At 43.8% G+C, this 18,323-nt stretch overlaps 1 protein-coding gene across 4 annotated transcripts in view; it reads right to left on the bottom strand.

Annotated features, from left to right (window-relative positions):
- Window positions 1-18,323, bottom strand: part of ABCA1 (ATP binding cassette subfamily A member 1) — a 135,922-nt gene that overhangs the window by 110,590 nt on the left and 7,009 nt on the right. For 3 of the 4 annotated variants that reach the window (XM_060014401.1, XM_060014400.1, XM_060014403.1), the window contains exon 2: window positions 4,032-4,194. In XM_060014401.1, coding sequence (XP_059870384.1) covers window positions 4,032-4,097 — 66 coding nt within the window. In that variant the 5' untranslated portion in view covers window positions 4,098-4,194. Of the gene's footprint in view, window positions 1-4,031; window positions 4,195-7,559; window positions 8,530-18,323 lie in introns of those variants that run through there. The other variant, XM_060014402.1, reaches the window with a different exon arrangement.

The following is an 18,323-nucleotide window of genomic DNA, read 5'->3' as shown; positions in this document are numbered from 1 at the left end:
CTGACGGCTGAGCTCCCGATTTTCCCCTGGCTAACTGCTGCTCGAACTTCAAGGCTCTCAGCTTAAATGTCATGACCTTCTATTCTAAATTAACTCCCTATCCTCAGCCTGGTAGTACCTAACATAGTAGGACAGTTTGGTTTTTTTCCTTCATAGCACGTATCACAGTTTGTTATGAGATTTCTACTTATGTGATAATGTGCTTCATATCTGCTTCCCTCACTGAACCGTAAGCTCTATGAGGGCAGGGATCCTGCCTGTATACCCAGCACACTATCTTACGTGCAGTAGATGTTCAATAAATATCTATCCAAAGGAAACAATAAATGGCTATTTGTTCTAACTTTCCTCATTCCAAAGAAGTGGAAACTAAAACTCAGGAAAAATGAGTTTCCCTGAGCCATTGAGACATATAGTGGCCAAGCTGGAATTAGAATTGAATTAGAAATAGATAATAATTAGAATTCTTATCTGGATTTGAACCAGCAATGCCAGGCCAGGACTAAGGACAGGAAAGAAATGTATCAGGTGAAATTGGAAGCCGGGAGGAGGTGCAGAAAGTTTGTGTCTATGCTATAAAATTCTCTAGTGGCTCTTAAATGAGGAGTCTTAATTTTTATTTATTTGATAGCTTATTCCTTGTCATTAAACAATCCCCAAATATTGATACTCTTAATATTGATATATGCAGAAATTAGAATTATCTATTTTCCCAGACACACAGCTAAACAGATCTAAATGAGAAAATTAATGGCAAAGGCAAAAAGGAGAGGCCATATGGCCGTAATCTGTCCCATCTGTTCCATGGGGACCTTGGCCTCTGGCTCGGCCTAAAACCAGATGAGGACCCGGAGAACTCTGAAGCCCCTCGCCCTTCCTGTCCCAAGCCCTGTTTGTGCTCAGTGACTGCCACCCACACAAGTTAACCGTTACTTTGGACCCAAACTGAGCTTTGCACCCAACTTATGCAACTCAATTTCGATGTATTCTTTGCCCAACAGGAACAGCTGAAATCTACCCCTGGCTGATGGTCCCCATAAGTCTGCATAATGGGAGCACAAGAGAGAGGTCCCCAGGATTCATTAGCAAACAAGGACACAGAGTGAAAGGGCAAACGGCCGCCTTTCAGGAAGGTTGCTCAGGGTTTACTGTTCAGCACCCAGCTTTTACATCTTTCTTCCCATCTCCCTGCACACAAGGCCCCTATAGCAGGGGAGCCTCTTTGAGACCTGTAAACTAATGGCCCATTTAATGCATTTACCCCTGTTCAGCAAATACTTATTAAGCATATCCCCGGTGCCAGGCTCTGGGGCCAAGTGTGTACATCCAGGATCTCAGAAGGAGGAAATCAAGCAATGGTTTTCCATACACTGTGGGCAAGAACTATTTGGAGCTGCTAACTTCTTCCCCTGCCTACTGGGCAGAGCTCGTTCTGACTATGTGAGCTAACAAAGTGTTACCAAAACCCTAAACAAGTTCCACTGTCTATAAAACAATGTATCTAGAGATCCAAGCCAGGTGGATTGGGAAGTAGCTACAGCCAGCACTTGAGATCCATGGGCATTAAATCTTTCATGCAGATAAGGCAAAGCCTGCTAAAAAAAGGGCCTGTGCCTGTAGGGCCACCAGGAAATTGGTTCTGGTGCTACTTCCATGACCCACCCACTCTGGACCCCTGTCCCCTACCCCAAACCCCAATCCCATCAGCTGTACAAGAAGCAGGTCAGATCTTTCCAGCTGTGACAACCTAAGCATGTGCAACCTGAAATAAACCACCCTTTGTTTCTGGTTTGGCGAAATAGATTTCCTGTCGAAATCTGGAAGGGAGGACAAGCTAACAGGCAGTAGGTGTAACACCTAGAAAAGCCCTTTTGTGTCAGGATACTGTCTCCTTCTTACTCTTTCAACAAGAACTCTGCCGCAAGGCCAAAAATTGCCTTTGACTAAGCCCGCCTATCTCTACTCGTAATGCTTTTTAAACTGATAAGCAATATTGAGCAAGAAGCAGCAAGACTAGTAGAGACTGGCCCCGCCTGGATGGCCCAATCCCAAATCCTGTTCCAGGACACTGTGCTCCTGATTCTTGGTTGACCTTGAGGAAATCCCTTCCCTGCTTTGTACCTCAGTGTTCTTATCTGTAAAATGACAGGTTTGGGTTTGACTGCCCTTGAGACCTTGCATCACTAAGATGATATAGTTCTTTCCCCTACTCACCGGCTAATGGACACAGCACAGCAGAGACAGTTGCCCATCACGTGGGCTGCTGCCACCATGAGGAGAAGAGGCAGCGGACCTGGACCACACAGTAGCTAAGAAATGAGATTAAGAGGTGAACGTATAGGTCTTTGGAACACCAGGACCTGGAAAGAGCCATAGGAGGCAGAGGCAAAGGCAAGAAAGAGGTTAGAAATTTCAAGACTGAAGATAGAAAAACCAATAATACCACTGAAGAGCAACCTGACATAGTGGTTTAGAGAACTGACTCTAGAGTCACACATATACACACATATCCATGAGGGATTATATATGAGTTCTATGTCAGGATTTTAAAATTTTGTGTTTTCATTTCAATGGTCATCTAAGCAAATGTGAATAAACATATCTGGATTTTTCTGAATGCCTACTTTATAACAAAGTTCTGGCACAAGATTTCAAGCCTAAGTTTATATTTGTGTTTGTGACTGTGTTAGCACCAATATAATGGTAGCAGACCGATAAGAAAGGCACAGATGCAAACGCAACTTGTGAATGATGAGATTGGACCAAATGAAAGCCAAATGATATCAAATGAAGGTCACTGGAAAAAATGATTGGAAAAGTGAATCATTACCACTTAGTAATATAGACTGTCCAAACTCAAACGAATAAGCATTCACTACCATAGTCACATTGTTACCTATAATATGGCTTCAGCTAAACAGTGTCAGCTGCCTTACTACATTAACAGTACTGGCTTTGCAATTTTGTTTGCATTTAATTTTTAAGTTTGTATGGGTCATATGGCCTGTAAGAATAAGGGGTTTATATCTAGTTTCACATACGTTCATATTTAAGTAACATTATAATAAAAAAATAAATTTAGTGAACGAAGGAGGACCTTGACATTTTTGTTCTTTTAAAGAAGGGCCGGCCAAGCATTAGTCTAGTTTCAGAAACACTGAATTAAGTTATATCCAAGATCCCTCATAGCTCTTTGAGTCTAAGAAAGATGAGCACTTCGGCTGCAGATGTGTTAAGCTTCGTGAGGACAGCCAAATGGGGATGTAGGTTTAGAATTCAGGAAAAAAGGCAGGGCAGGAAACAGACATTTAGAAGCCTACTACAGAGAGGTGCGGCTAAACCCAGGAGACTGGACGGGATCTCTAGGAGTGTTCAGAGAGGGAGAAGCCAAGAGCTGATGTCGGAGCTTCAGAGAGATCACTGGGCCTTATAGCCTTTATCTTCTCACGGAAAAACACCATTCACCTGAGAGTTAAAGATGGCCTTCTCGGGATTACTGAAAGGATCACTGTCCCACCCAGAAGTGAATGGCTTAGAACCCTCCACAGACATAAAACAAATCTCAGTTTTATATTCCTCCAGGCTTGCAGTCAAAGCTGACAGGAAAGAGTCCACACTGACACTAACAGATCCAGCCTCTGATCTCTAAGAGCTGGGCCACGAACTCACTTCATTTCCACTGCCCAGAAACCATAAGATGCTCTTGGAGAGCCAGGTGGCCCCCAGGGCTGCAGCAAAAGTTAAGAGGAAGATGGCAAAGGGGCAATTCTGTGCCAGATTCCGGAGGTCAGAACTCAGGCCTGGGTGCTAGCACAAACCAAAGCTACCATTCCTGCCTGGCTGCCAATCTGCCCCCTATGCTAAGCGACGGGGCTCGATCAGGACCCTACACACAGTCCCGTGTCCACCAGGGCCAGATTCATTCAATCACTTTGAGAAAACCAAGAAGACTCCCGTTCCCCCCTCCTCCCCTCCCAACTCAAAATCAGGAAGAAAAGCATGGGAGGACCCCCAGAGAAACCCAGGCTTACTGTTTGTCTTCTTCTGAAAGTGAGGTTCTTCCACAGCAGCAACCTCAGCTGAGGCCAACAAGCCATGTTACCTCAGCCGACACCACAGAGCCTGCGTAAGGCTCGGGAGCCCGTGGAGGAAGTGGCCGGAGCTCACAGGGGGGACGCTGTGGCTGGTCATTAACTGAAAGATAAAGCAAGAGAGGAGAGCGCCGTCAGTTTTTGCTGCAAAGCTATACGCCAGTGAGGGCTGTTGCACCAGCCCTCTCACCTGAGCCCTCAAACCCAGCTCTGCCTCATGACTACTTCTGCATAAGGCATGAGTCCCCAACGTCTAGCCTTGGGGTCTCTGGTAAACAGGGATTCTGCAGGCTTTCTGGCAGTAGCCTGGAAGTGAGCCATTATTATCCCAATCAATTGAGCTCCACGGGTGTCATCATTTGGGAATGAAAAATGCACTTATGAAGGCAGACCTACGTGAGCAACCTTAGGTGGCCAAAACCCTGAGATTGCAAAGGGCATATTGGAATCCCAGAGACCTGCCTCCCTTCTCTAAGAAAATGCCTCCCCTCTCAGAAAATGTCAGCAGCATTTATAAATTTTGCCTTGAAGCTGGAGTGACTTATGCTATTCCCTGAAATTTGCTGCAAACTACGTTTTCATCTAGTTCCAAAGTTGAGTCCTTCTGGCGATAAATGGCACCATCGATAAAGCAGTTTCCTAATCTGGAAAAAGTCACAGCGTGTCTTAGATGTGATGATGTCTTAGATGGTGTGCGTAAACACCAAGGAAAGGCCACGGACACCTGGCTCCCAGGTGATGAGGACCACGCCAGTGCTGTGTGTGTGTGGAAAGAAAACAATATCTCATTGAGAAAAACAAAGCAGCCAAGGCAGATGGAGAGCATCACCTGTGAAACTGACAAGCTCCCATTGTCCGGACATATGCACACTTCTGGCCTTGCTACACCTGCACCTGCACACAGGACCCGCCTACTCCTTGTCAGGTGTCACAGGTGCCTCCTTGGAGGACTGTTTTGCCATCCTGGGGTGGGGGGGTTCTCATAAACAGGGGATACAACCTTCTGTGTGTCCCTGCTGCCCCCTCAACAATGGTATTCATTTAATACTGGAATAATCCCAGGTAGTCATACTAAAATTAAAGTTGGGGAAAGGGTGAAAAATGAAAACTGGAAGAAGGGAGGGATGCACAGGTCAAAGCTAGGCCCTGATGCCACTTCACAGTCATGAACGCTTAGCAGAAATCAGAAACTGGCTTTACCTCTAAAATGGCTCATTTAATCATTGTGGCCTCTGGTGGAGTAGAGGTGGGATATTAGGCCTGAGGAACAAACAGCAAAAACAGCTAAGAATGTAGTGACCACTTGTGCATACAAAACCAAGTATTGCACTAAACGTCTGTGGGTCCAAACAGACCTCAGTGCAAAGGGTGATCTATAGCAGGATTTTACCGTCTTGGTCCCCACCCCACAAGGACCTGGATTAAAAACTTCTACAAAAGAAGAGGGAATGGAAGGAGTCTGCAGTGTCTGAGAAGAAGGACTGACTCTACTATTATGTATTTTAATTCATTCATTGACAAGCCAACGAATCAGGGATTCCTCTGAAATAGTCAAGTCTTAGGACCTACTTCTTTTTTCTTTTTATTTATTGATGTATTTATTTATTCGGTTGCACTGGGTCTTAGTTGCAGCAGGTGGGCTCCTTAGTTGTGGCTCTTGGGCTCTTTAGTTTTGGCACGTGGGCTCCTTAGTTGCAGCAGGCGGGCTCCTTCATTGCGGCTTGGAGGCTCCTTAGTCGCAACTCACCGGCTCCCTAGTTGTGGCATGTGAACTCTTAGTTGTGGCATGCCTGTGGGATCTAGTTCCCTGACCAGGGATTAAACCTGGGCCCCCTGCATTGGGAGCGTGGAGTCTTAACCACTGCGCCATCGGAGAAGTTCCCCTATTTCTTTTCTTTATTGTTTGCTCAGCAAAACTCTAAATGGACACAGATGCCACCCCCCCGAAAAAAATTCTCACTCCAAAAAGAAGAATTAAATCAGCACTGTGTCCATCCACAATTTGTTGTTTAAAGATGGCAACTGGCCTCCAAGCACTGAGAGCCAGAATTCGATTGTGAGCTGCGTGCTTGCAATCCCAAATTATTTTGAAAGTGGCCTAGGACAGGGCTTGCATTCCAGAAACACAGAAATAAATAATTAGCTAGATTTTTCTCATGCAAAAGCTGCTCTCCAGGAATCACTTAGTTAATTTAGAAGCTACAAGAATCTTTTCAGATCCCCAAGGTAACAATGAGGAGGTTGAAACACAAGTTTGTAATTTAAAAAGGAAAATTAACTTAGCAGAAAGAGAGCCTAGATAGGAATTATGTCCAGCTTCCCAACTATGTGCCCTTGGCCAAATCTTTATGCTCTCTGAGCATCAATTTCCTCATTATAGAATGGGGGTGACAACACCTACCTTGCATGCTATTCAATGGATTCAATGAGACAATATAAGTAAGTCCCCAACAAAGTACATGGCACACTGTAAGTGCCAAAGAAATGAGTTCCCTTCTCCCCACTTTTCTTTCTCTGGTCTATCAGTACCCTCTAACAGAGAAATGGTTATATCCTGTCTAAACAATCTTTTCTACTCCATTATTTCTAGCAAGTCCAATGTGGGTTTCTGGCAAAGTAGGAAGGATGAAATCAGAATGGCCTAGTGTTAGAGACCCCCAGGCCCAAACCAGGACACAGGATCCCCTCAATCTGCGTGGAGAATCTCAGAGGAAAAGAAGACATGCCTCTATAGAATGTTCACGAGAAGAGAACGGCCAGGAGGAGGTTTTTTGGAGAATATTTTCCTAAAGCAGAGTTTCTGGGTCTCCAGACATGGATTCTGGCCTCAGAGACCCTCCAGCAGACACGCAGAGAAGTCAGCGAGAAGTAGCCTGGAGCAGCAGTAGAAGGTCCTGCTCTGGCTTCGCTGGATACCAACAGGCAGGCTTCTTGCCCCACTTCCCCTGCCCACCTTGACACAGCCCTCGGCCTCCCGCATAATCCCCTCCTCCCACCTCAGGACATGGTGACCACTGCTGGGAGCGATTTTGCCCAAAGAGGAGGGTTTGGCAATGCCCGAACTCCTCTGCTCAGGTAACTGAAGCCCAAGGGACATTTCTACATCAGTTTTCCAAGGAAGCAAACAAACAAACCAAAACCAAAAAGAAGGCCGTACTATGTACTAGATTTCTCAATGTTTCAAAGCTAGTAGCACACTCGCTTCTGTCCTTATGCACATTTCCAGTTACTGGCTGGAAAGGGTCCTACTTCACAATCACAGCCAGTCAATAGGGCACCCTCTTCTGGCTCCTGCGTGACCAAAACAGCCACTTCCCTGGGTTCCCTGCCTCCGGTCTTGCCCCCTCCATCCGTTTATCCCAGAGCAACCAAAGTTATTCCACTAAACCCAAGTTCCAGGTATGCCACTCGCCCACTTAAAACCTCTGCCAGCACCCCACCACCCTGAGGATAAAGTCCAGTCCTCACCTTGGTTTAGCTGGTCTCCCCGATGACTCCAGCCTCCTCTCTCACCACTCCCCACCTCCTAAACCAGGTCCCGCAAAACTACCCACGGCTCCAAATGGACGGCCCTCCCTCCTACCACGGGGACTCCTGTGCACTCCCGGTCCTGAAGCTGCTGCTCCCAGCACTGTCAGCCTGGCCAACTCCTCCTCAACTTTAGTATCCTGTCCTGACGACACTCAGTTAGGAGCCCCTCCTAGGTGCACCCAGGGCAGCCTCTGTTTTCGCTTGCATCGTTTCTGCCACTTTCTGAGTCCACAGGACCTCTTTCTTCATAGCAGTTTTCCCCAGCATGCAAGACAGTATCAGGCATAGAGTAAGCCCTCAGGGAATATTTGCTCAATTAATTAGCTACAGATGGGCATGAGAAATAGGGATTCAGGATGGAAGGGTGGTGGCATTCCTGGGCCCGTGATAACCAGTTTTTCAAGCCTGATTAACTGATTCAGGCAAATTGTCCCCAGGGAGGGGGCTCTATGTTCACCACACACTTGTGACGGCCACAAGGACTGCTGAGCTTCCCAGGTGACTCCTGGGACATCTGGGAAAGTGTAACTCAATCTAGCTAGGCTTCCCACTAACAGGTTTAGCTAAGGCCCTCCCAAGGCCAGAGGAACCATGAAATCTGCTTTCTCCCCACCTTCATGCCAAGTCCGAGGCGCTCTCTCTCTAGGTCTTTGCATCAGTCACCCAGGTGGATCACGCTTTGCCAAAATTCAACATAGTTCCATACTCTAAACTTTTTTGTACAGCACGACCTTGAGGAAGCCACTGTTCAAATCTTTGGCCAATTTAAAAAAAAAATTTTCACTTCAAGTGCCACTGATATTCTAAAATTATTAATACCTAGAGAATACCACAGCCTGCTGAACCATGACCTTCTCAAATAAGCAAAGATCATTAGTTGCAGAGAAATGCAAACTAAAACCACAATGAGATACCACTGCATACCCACTACAACTACTGCAATTTTTAAAATTGAAAAGTGTTAGTATGTGGAGCAACGGGCGCTTGCATACATTGCTTGTGGAAAAGAAAAATGGAACAGGCCCTTCATAAAATACTCTGGTAGTTTCTTGTAAAGTCATGCACAGACTTATAACCCAGCCATCCCACCCCAGGTATTTACCCAAAAGAAATGAGAGCATACGTTCACACAAAGACCTGTATGGGAACATCCATAGAAGTCTTATATAGAATAGCCAAAACTGGAAACAATGCAAATGTCCATCAATTACTGAATAAATTAAAATGGAGTACTACTCAGCAATAAAAAAGGACTACACCACTAATACATGCAACAGCATGGGTGAATCTCAAAGGCCTTATGCTGAGAGAAAAGAGCCAGACGCAATAGACTACATACCGTATGAGTCTATGTGTATGACTTTCTGGAAAGGTGAAACAATGGGGACAGAAATCCTATCAGTGGTTGCCAGGGGGTGGGGGAGAGTACAGACCTCAAAGAACATTGAGTGATGGAAATATTATACACCATGACTGTGGTAGTGGTTATACATATACTATATACATTTATCAAAACTCATCTAACTGTACATGCAAAAAGGCGAAATTTAACTGTATGTAAATTATATGTCAATAATTTGATCTCCCTCCCCCCAAAAACTTGTATTCTATGACAATAATAACATAGTCCACAAGTCAAATCACGCCTTGGAAGACCTAAGTACTGCATAGTGTAAAGCTTGACTATTGTGTGATTCCCTAGGAAGGTAAATAGTGAATAAAATCTTCACCCCCTGTTCATTCCACGAACAACTGCAGCCTTAACTCTGCAAGGCTGCCATTAGCCACAGCAAATATTTACTGAATGCCTCTATGAGCAGGTGCTGTTCCAGACATTGGAGATTCAGCAGTGAACAAAAGTGGCAAAGTTCCTGCTCTCATGGACCTTCTATTCTAGCAAGGACGTATAAAACAGACAAATAACAGTGTTGTTAAGGCAGTGGGTGATAGGAGTAATGAAGAAAAATAAAGCAGAGTAAGCAGGCAGAAAGTAACGAGGGCTGGGTAACTCCTTTCTTCAGTGAAACGAGAGTGTGCCATATGCTACTGGCAAAAGGGTCACCAAGTGACAGCTGGGATCGTGAATTCTTTTAACTTTTCCCTAAACCAAAACCTGAAATGTCAGACAGACTCAGTGATGCTGGCGAAAGAAAAAATATAGGTTCACAGGAAGCCTGGTGCCGTGGGGGAAATGACGACCCCAATCAGCACCTACTGCGCTGCTCCCCCAACCCCCTTCCTCACCAAAACATTTGGCCCTTTTGAACTTCACATGTAAGTTTCAAAGAGCATGAGAAATATAAAGAAGAAAGGAGGAAAGAGGAAGAGGCAGACATGCTAGAAAGACAAGGTGGGAGGGTTTTTTCCCACTTAGTGAAGTCAAATGGAAAACAGGAACTACATCCCATGACTGCCTTCTACCCTCCTAGAGCATGAAATCTGTCTACAGAAACGTAGTAAGGGAAAAAAACTGCACGTGCTTACACTGCTACCCGAAACTCTTAGTTTGTGCAGTAACCAAGGGTTGGTTGGTCTTTTTCCTTCCTGCAAGAACGCTGTGAGCACATGAGACTGAGGTTCTGTCAAAGGGTGGGAGCCAACCCTCTAGCCTGCTTGCTCCAGGAGAGGACGGTCTCCAGTGGGGACCACACAGCCGCCATTTCTCACTGGAGCAGAGAAGTCGGCTCCACAAGGCAGAAGAGGACAACCTTGTGCAAGGCCAACCCCCAGCTGATAGAAAGAGTTCACTGTGGCTTTGGAGACCCGCTTCCACCACACCCCAATCTTATACAGAAGCCAAGGCCCCCGAAAGCAAGTGGCCTGCCCAGACTCACCCCCTAGAGTTAGAGCTGGCCCGCAGGTTTCTCACGAAATAACTTGTCAACAACTGTTCCCACTTTCCCACTACTATATTCCTCCTACAATTCTGCTGCTTCTTCTGAACACATTTTTCCTATCAGTTCTACCCAAAGAGTTCATACACCGCAAATATGCAGTCAGCAACTAATTTTCGTCTTCCAAAGCCAGTGGTTTTATGACAGCTATTTCTCTAAATTTTAAACAAATAAATAAGTAGATAGATAAATAGATAAATTTGTGTGTGTGTTCTTCTTTGTTAGACAAATTTCCCCACAGTCACCAGAAGTGAGATAGAAGTTGAAATCTGTGACAACAGCGATCAGCATCTCTCCTGACAAAACTGTTTCTAGATGTCTTATCTCAATACATAGCCGTTAACAAAAGCAGGAGGTGGATTTACGGCAGGATTTAACTATATCACATATGAATTGTAGTAAACATGTTGGCGGTAAAGCTCAACGAATGGCCTCTTCATGAGATGCTGATGCAAATGCAAGGATCACAGGTGTTGCTGCATCTCGTCTCCAGAGAGATGTAGAGGGTCCTGAAGAATGAAGCTATGAAACCTGTAAGCCCACCAGAGCATGCTTGCTTGGAAAAGGTCTGTTCTTTAATTGCCTCTCTGAGTATATGTCTCTGGATCAGTAGCCACATTCAGGGAAAAGGCTAGTGAAGTTACTGACAGTCAGAAAACCAGGCTAGAACAGGCTCATTGCACCCATGACTGAAGACAGGACATGGCTGCCGTGGTGGAAGGAGGGGAGTCGCCCCGTGGAGTCACCCCGTGATCTCTCCCAGGCTGAGCCATCAGTTTTATTAAGGCTGAAGTTAATTTGACTGCCTCAGTTTCTTTCCTGGTCTCCAGTTGCCAGTGAGCTCTCTACCTGTAAGGTCGTTCATGCTAATCCTGAAATTCTACCCCCTCGCATTCCCCAACCATATTGCAGACCCACAAACTCAGTGAAACTGTCCTTAGTTGCCACTAGACCCTTAAAGGCCTGCAGAAAGGCCGTGGGCTGGTACTCAGTGACCCCTGAAACTGTGTTCCTACTTAAACCATAACATTTTAATACTCAAATTTAAGGAGAAAGAAAGATGTAAGAAATCCTCCAAGATAAAAGTCAAGGATAAAAGGAAGCCATTCTATCATTCTCGAAGATTCCTGTCATTCTAGAAGAGGCTCTGCTATCACAATACCTGTTTAAAAAATCCAGATCCAATGAATTGTATCAATTCTAACAATCTGTAACTCAAGGGGATATTTTTTTAAGTACCAAATGTATCATACTTACTTGATTATTAGTAACAATAAGTTTATAGATAACTGCACATCTTGTTTCACCCTGAAATAGATATTCAATTTCCTGGACAAAAGTATTTGCTAATAGCTAATTTTCAAAATGAGAGTTATGACATGAATACATAAAAACGTACAGCTAGAAGAGATACATGAATACTGTACAAATCTGTAACGAGCCTTTGAGAAGCATAATTCCTCATGCTGTCAACAATTCTATTTTAAAGGAGATTCAAAAAGGGTAAATCTATTTCTATCATGTCACTGATATTTGGACAATCAAAGATCCTATTTATCACTCTCAACAGTCCAGTTGTTACCAGCTAAACCATCTCAGGACTTCTAAAACTGACAAGATCCAGGGTTTCTGAAAGCAAATCTGTCCTGTCCCCAAGTTCTTGTTTCATTGTTGTAGAATTATGGAGGAATTCTGACAAAATGTTAGAGATAACCCTTCTTCCCCTGCTGATTTCCACTAAACAAATACAGAGCAACCTTCAAAGGAAGACTTCAGCAATCAATACAACTATTTGCTTTTTCCCTGGTTGGGGATGTGTAGCATATAGGAAAAATGAACCTTTCTCCTAGAAATGAAATACCTGTCAACATTACATGTCATAGAAAAGAAAATTTTCTCAACCATAATCATAATGCCAAAGCAAGAGGGCCCTGCAGGGAAGGAACTGTCAAAGTCACAAACACCCTGAGTGATACAGAAACACAAGCAAGCCCACCTCCACGAGCAATCCTTTATTTACAGAAAAACTTGACGGGATAATATTCCCTGTTGTTGGAGGAGGATTTTCCAAGAGAATTTTATGATAGAAGGCTTGGTGACTGTATCAACAAAACAACCACTTTGTTTGGTTTACATCTCGGAAGGGTCAACATCTTCAGATGTTCAACCTTCTCCCAGGCTAAAAAGTTTTTTTTTTTTTAATTTTTGAATTTGATTTTATTTATTTTTTTATACAGCAGGTTCTTATTAGTTATATCTATTTTATACATATTAGTATATATATGTCAGTCCCAATCTCCCATAACAGTGCTCAAAGGACTTGGGGACAGACAAACCCAAATCCCTTCACCGCCTTCTACTTCCTGCAGGCCAATGCCGCTGTGCAGCAAACTTCCCCAGATGTCCTTAACTCTTATTTTCTTGAATTAACTGGCCCGGTAGACAGAAGGGAGGTTTTGGAGTCAGAGAAAGCAGGTTTTGAATCCTGACTCTGCTCCTCACCTGCTCTGGGACCCTAGGGATTCTGAGTCCCTGTATCCTCTCCATTAAATAGAACAAATAATGTATATAAAATATTTAGCCAGTTCCTGGAACAAAGCAAGTATCCAGCAAACGGCAGCTATTGACAATGATGAGTGCTGCTGACTTCACAGGGTAAAGCATTCATCAAGGACGGGACACAAAACGGGCAGTTTATTAAAGGAATCTCTCTTCTCCCTTCTTTGTCCACAGATGGCATGATTTCCCCCAAGGGCTTTTCCAGAACACACTGGAACTCTCTGCAGTGCCCAGCTCAGTGGGAGATGTGAAAGGGTTACGCTGGTATCCTCATGCCACTTCTGCCATTGTTGTACCATAAACCCCTGTTTGGGGACCCCACCACCCAGTTACACTATTCTCCCACCCCGGGGGCAGTCAGTTCCTCTGTTCCATGCAGGCCGCCGTCCTCCACATCTTCAGCACCCAGCACAGTTTTCTTCTCCAGCCCACTTCCTCCAGCCTCTAGGTCAATTACCTATTTGCAATCTGGGCCTTCTAATTCCTCCATCTCTTCAGCTCTCCCTACCACGTCCTCCAGTGTACCAACTTCTCAGGTGGTCCCTGCTAAACTGCAAGCCATGTGCAGCAAGCTACGGTGTCTCAACCTCTTACCATCCTCTGCCACACTAAGCCCAGAGCCCAGGACCACTCAGTGCTCAGAAACACTTGTGGAATTTGAAAGCCTCTGAAGTCAGACCTCAGGGATGAGAAAAATTAGTTAAAGCAGGTTCACCATGCTAACATGTCAGAAATGTCATTGAAATACAGGTTCAGGTAGCCCAAAACCATGACAAAATTTCCAGCTGTGTTCAAAGAAACACAGGTTAAATAGGAGTACATTTAGTTTGGTTTTCCCCAAAGCCACTCTAATTTGTTGGGAAGGACATTCATTTTCATGGACTTCATGTGAGCAAAGGAGAATCTGTAATTTGCCAGACTGAGGCGCTAGAACCCCTGTAAACATGGCAGCAAACAAGTAAACATGCCAGCTAACAAGAATACCTCCCCTAGGGGCTCAGCCACTAATACAGGACTGTCAGCATTGTTCAGGTGCCTTGAACTCTAAACCCAGAGGCTCAAGTCAAGAACTCACTCAATGAAGCATATCAACACCTGGATATAATTTTTCCACCTCAACACTTTATTCCTTTTACTCTTGCCAAAACAAGTTATCTTATCTCCAGGCTCTTTTCCAGTTCTAGCTTGTAGAGTATGTGACCAAACCCAGCAACCTTCTCCAGAACCTCCTCTTTCACCAGCCAGCTCTTAAGACAGCGCAGGCACAGGTCATGTGTCCGAGATGCCTCTGTCCCTGCAGCCCAGCGGGGACCAGCTGACCAGGTAGGTGAGGATGTAGTCAGGACTCCACGGCAGGCACAGAGGTACAGGGTCTAAGCCCCGCCTTTCCAGCTTCATAAATGAACTCCTTCTCTATAACAACCCAAACACACCACTTTGCTGGCTGCCTCGCTGAATTAAAGAGGAATAAGATCACAAGTTTAAACTCACCTACCTGTGATTCTGACAAACAAAAAATGAAGGATGTTAGCCTCTTAAAAACAAATAATGGCAACATGAACTCCATTATTTGAGGTCTGGGAGGATGCTCCCAGAGGAAAATGATCTCTATTATTCCAATATTATCATAATTTTGAGTATTCCTTCTAGAAAGTGTTACTGTCATTAAGATCTTCACAAATCAAATATTTTACGTGCCAGATAAAAAAGTGCTTAAGGAAAGTTGAAACTAAACTATTGAGTGGAACTCTTGCTAGCCTCTTTTTTCAACTGCGGTTGACACTGGCATTTAAAAATGCACACACTCTCATTTCCCAAGCGACCGTGTGCTAATGTCTACATCAGGTGAGCACAGAGTCCCCAGTGGAGCTCCACCTGAGGACAGAGTGCCTTGCTGGTCTCTGCAGCCTCCAGGGGCATATCCACTCCCCTCAATGGAGGCCACTGGAACCTAGCGTCAGACAGCCAAGGAGAAAGCCACACTGTGATCATGCGAAACGCGATCGGAGTTGGAAACTGGAAAATGGCACTAATTCCACTAAATTTGCAAATCCGGCAACAGGACTGACAACTGAATAAACACCACTTGACCAAAGGCTTTCTTTACCTTGAACTCAAGGTCCTTACTATAATTAACACAATCATTAAAGTTAAAAATAAAGAAAAAAGACCTGATAAACTGCCTTTAATCACAATTAATCCTAAATGGCCAAAATTAGCATAGGGTTTTTGTACTTTTACATAAAGGAAATGGTCCCCAGGAAAGACTCAACCTTCAGGACTTCTGTGGAGATTTCCTTCTGATTTGAAAGGAAATCAGAAGGAAATTACAAGAAAAGAGCAATGTTTATTTAAGAGAGTGAGAAAAAAAAATCCAGTTGAAAAACCTATTAAGATTCAAATTGGACCAACAGACAGAATAAATGAGGTCAGTTCAATATTCAAAGATTCAGTGCCCATTGTAAGCTGAAAGGACAGACTTATAGACCCAATTTCTTTTTTCTCTCCTAAAAGGACACTGTAAATACTACCCTAAATTCTGGTACAGTAGCGAGAAGCCTGGATTAAAGAGGCAAGAAGCTAAGATTTTAAGTTCCAGTTACTGACTGCTGGGGAGTCAATTTAGGTAAGACATTCTACCACTCTGAGCCACAGAACAGAAAACAAGCTTTTATGATAAATAGAGTGGAGTAGAAGATCTTCTGAGTCTAAGAAAACTGCCTGGAGCTTGGGTTTCAGACACGAGTTTGAACCCCCGGCTCTGCCATGATCGAAGCATGTGAACCAGGAACAAATTACTTAACTAGTCTCTGTATCAGGTGCACCATCTGAAAAATGGGGCAACCTCAATATTTCCCCAAATGCAGGAAAGCTACACAAGATGAATTTAAGCAGTACTTAAATTCCACGTAGAGGATTTTAGGGGATGGACAGGCACAGTATTAAACACTCAATCACACAATGAGAAAACATTCTTTTCAGCACTTCTTTAGCCTTTGTAAAAACTGTATTACACTAAGGAGAAAGTTTCTGTTTGATCTTCTCTTCAATGTCTCTTTAACACGTGCTTAATTTCCCTTTTTTAACAAAGTGAGAGCAAGTCTCAGAGTCAGTGCCTTTAGAAAGCAAGTTTATTTTATAGACAGACTGTTTAAGAAATAATTTGCTTTCATTCTAATTAGTTTAAAAATTACCTTTTATTTGAGACAACTGATATCAGTTTTCAATTTAGAGAACCAATATAAAGTTAACTTTAAAAAATATATGTATTGATGATTACAAAAGTGTGAGTCCATTGAAATAATTTGAGGGGCTTACACGCTGCCTACCGCAGGATCCAGTGAGGAGAAAATATGGTAATGCGGGGCAAGGCCTAGCCCACGCCGAGCTCATCTACCCACGGTCGAGGGGCAAAATTTCCGTCAGTGAGGAATCAGAGTAGAGGGTACAGTGCAAACAAAAGCCGACCACGAAGCATGGCTGTGAGATTCCAGAACGATGAGAAGCCAAAAAATAGCAGGAAGGGGTTCTTAAAGTAGAAATCAGAGAAAAGAGGAAAACCCATAGAGGGAGAGTCAGTTAACAGATAGTTACGGAGACTACATGCTCATCACTGGTGAGAAAATCCAGAGCAGTGGATGCCTCTTAAAGTCCAGGACAAAGCTGTCAAAATGGTCAGGCTTATGTCGAAGAACCTTGAATGCCAAGCTAAAGACCATCATGGTGGCAGATCCTTAAAGTCTCTTGACATTTGTTCGGCACCTAGTATTTACATGGTGTTTGAAAAATATTTGCTGAAGAAATGAATTTCAGTTTAATGGTATTTTTTGTACATTAGCCATAGACAGATACACACACACACACATTTTTAAAATATTATGTCGTCCTCTTCCTTCCTTCGTCCAGTACCAGAAATCACACCTCACCCCAGCTAAGGTAAACTGCCACTTCCATCCCAAGACCCTGCATCTGGGAGTGAAGAAGAGTCTACATACAGATCAATCTAAAGCCATCAGTCTGTGGGACTTCCTTGGTGGTCCAGTTGGTAAGACTGCAGATCCTGCGTGCATGCTGCAACTAAAAGATCCCACATGCCACAACTAAGACCTGGCGCAGCCTAAATAAATAAATAGAGATAGATAGATAGAGAGATTTAAAAAATAAAGCCATCAGTCTGGGCCTTTACATTCTCTCTGCCTTTCCAAGGAAAGCTGCTGCTTCCATCAATGCTACCTTTTATGTCAAACTTGGATCATCTAAATACCAGATCCAACTGAATTCAAGCTGTCATCCCCTTGGGGACTTGCTTCTTCAAGAAAACAAGCTTGGCTTGACTCTTGGCAAAAACTATTCCCAACCTGGCATCCCACAGAAATTTTGCAAAGCAAGTGTAAATAGGGATATGAAACCCAAACAACTTCTTAGCAGTTCCTTCCCTCCTCTCATGCCTGCCCCAATCCTGAAAACTCTTGCTTCTTTTTCTTCCCCTTCTTCTTCCTTCTAGTCCTAATCTACTATGATCTATGAAACAACTAATTCAGAGCAATGCTTTAGAAAACTTTGTGTCTTGCCCATCTACCCCCAGTGAAAGTCTTCTGAGACATTTAGAAATATTTTCATAAGGTTAGTCCAATTCTCATCCTTTCTTGGAGGATGAATGAGTCTTAAAAGTCAGCTTTCTTTTTCCTATCATGTATTGGCTTAACAAGACTGCAATATAAGAAGCAAAACCTATACTCAAAATGGAGATGTCCAGAATGGAGAGTCCAAATGAACATTTTGTTTCAGAGAGATTCTCCAGATGCTGAGTCAGAAATGAGACAAATGTCTCACTACATCATGTTTGTTCCACTGAAATTTATTGAGATCAACCAACCCCTCCTTCCCTTGCATTTTGGATGAAACTCCCCTTTTGGTTCCATGATTCAAGTCTTCATCCACCTAATGCAGAGTAAATAGGCAATTCCAACACCCTCAGGCTTCTACCTTCCTCTCCTCCCACCATCTTCTTTTCTTCCATCATCACTCTCATCAAAACACTCATAAAAAAAAAAACCAGAAACAGAACAAAACAAACAAAAACGCTCTTTATGCATTCCCCTGGGTATTTCCACTCCACCTCTCAAAACCCACACGATCTGTTACACTAATGCTGAGCCTGTCCCTCAGGACATTTCTCTGGGCAGCTCCAATCAAAGAATCATCCTTTTTCCTGACTACAGACATAGAGTTAGAGGACGTAAAAGCT

The sequence above is a fragment of the Delphinus delphis genome, chromosome 6, assembly GCF_949987515.2.
Source record: "Delphinus delphis chromosome 6, mDelDel1.2, whole genome shotgun sequence".
Taxonomy (NCBI): Eukaryota; Metazoa; Chordata; class Mammalia; order Artiodactyla; family Delphinidae; genus Delphinus; species Delphinus delphis.
This window is presented reverse-complemented; position numbering and strand designations above follow the sequence as displayed.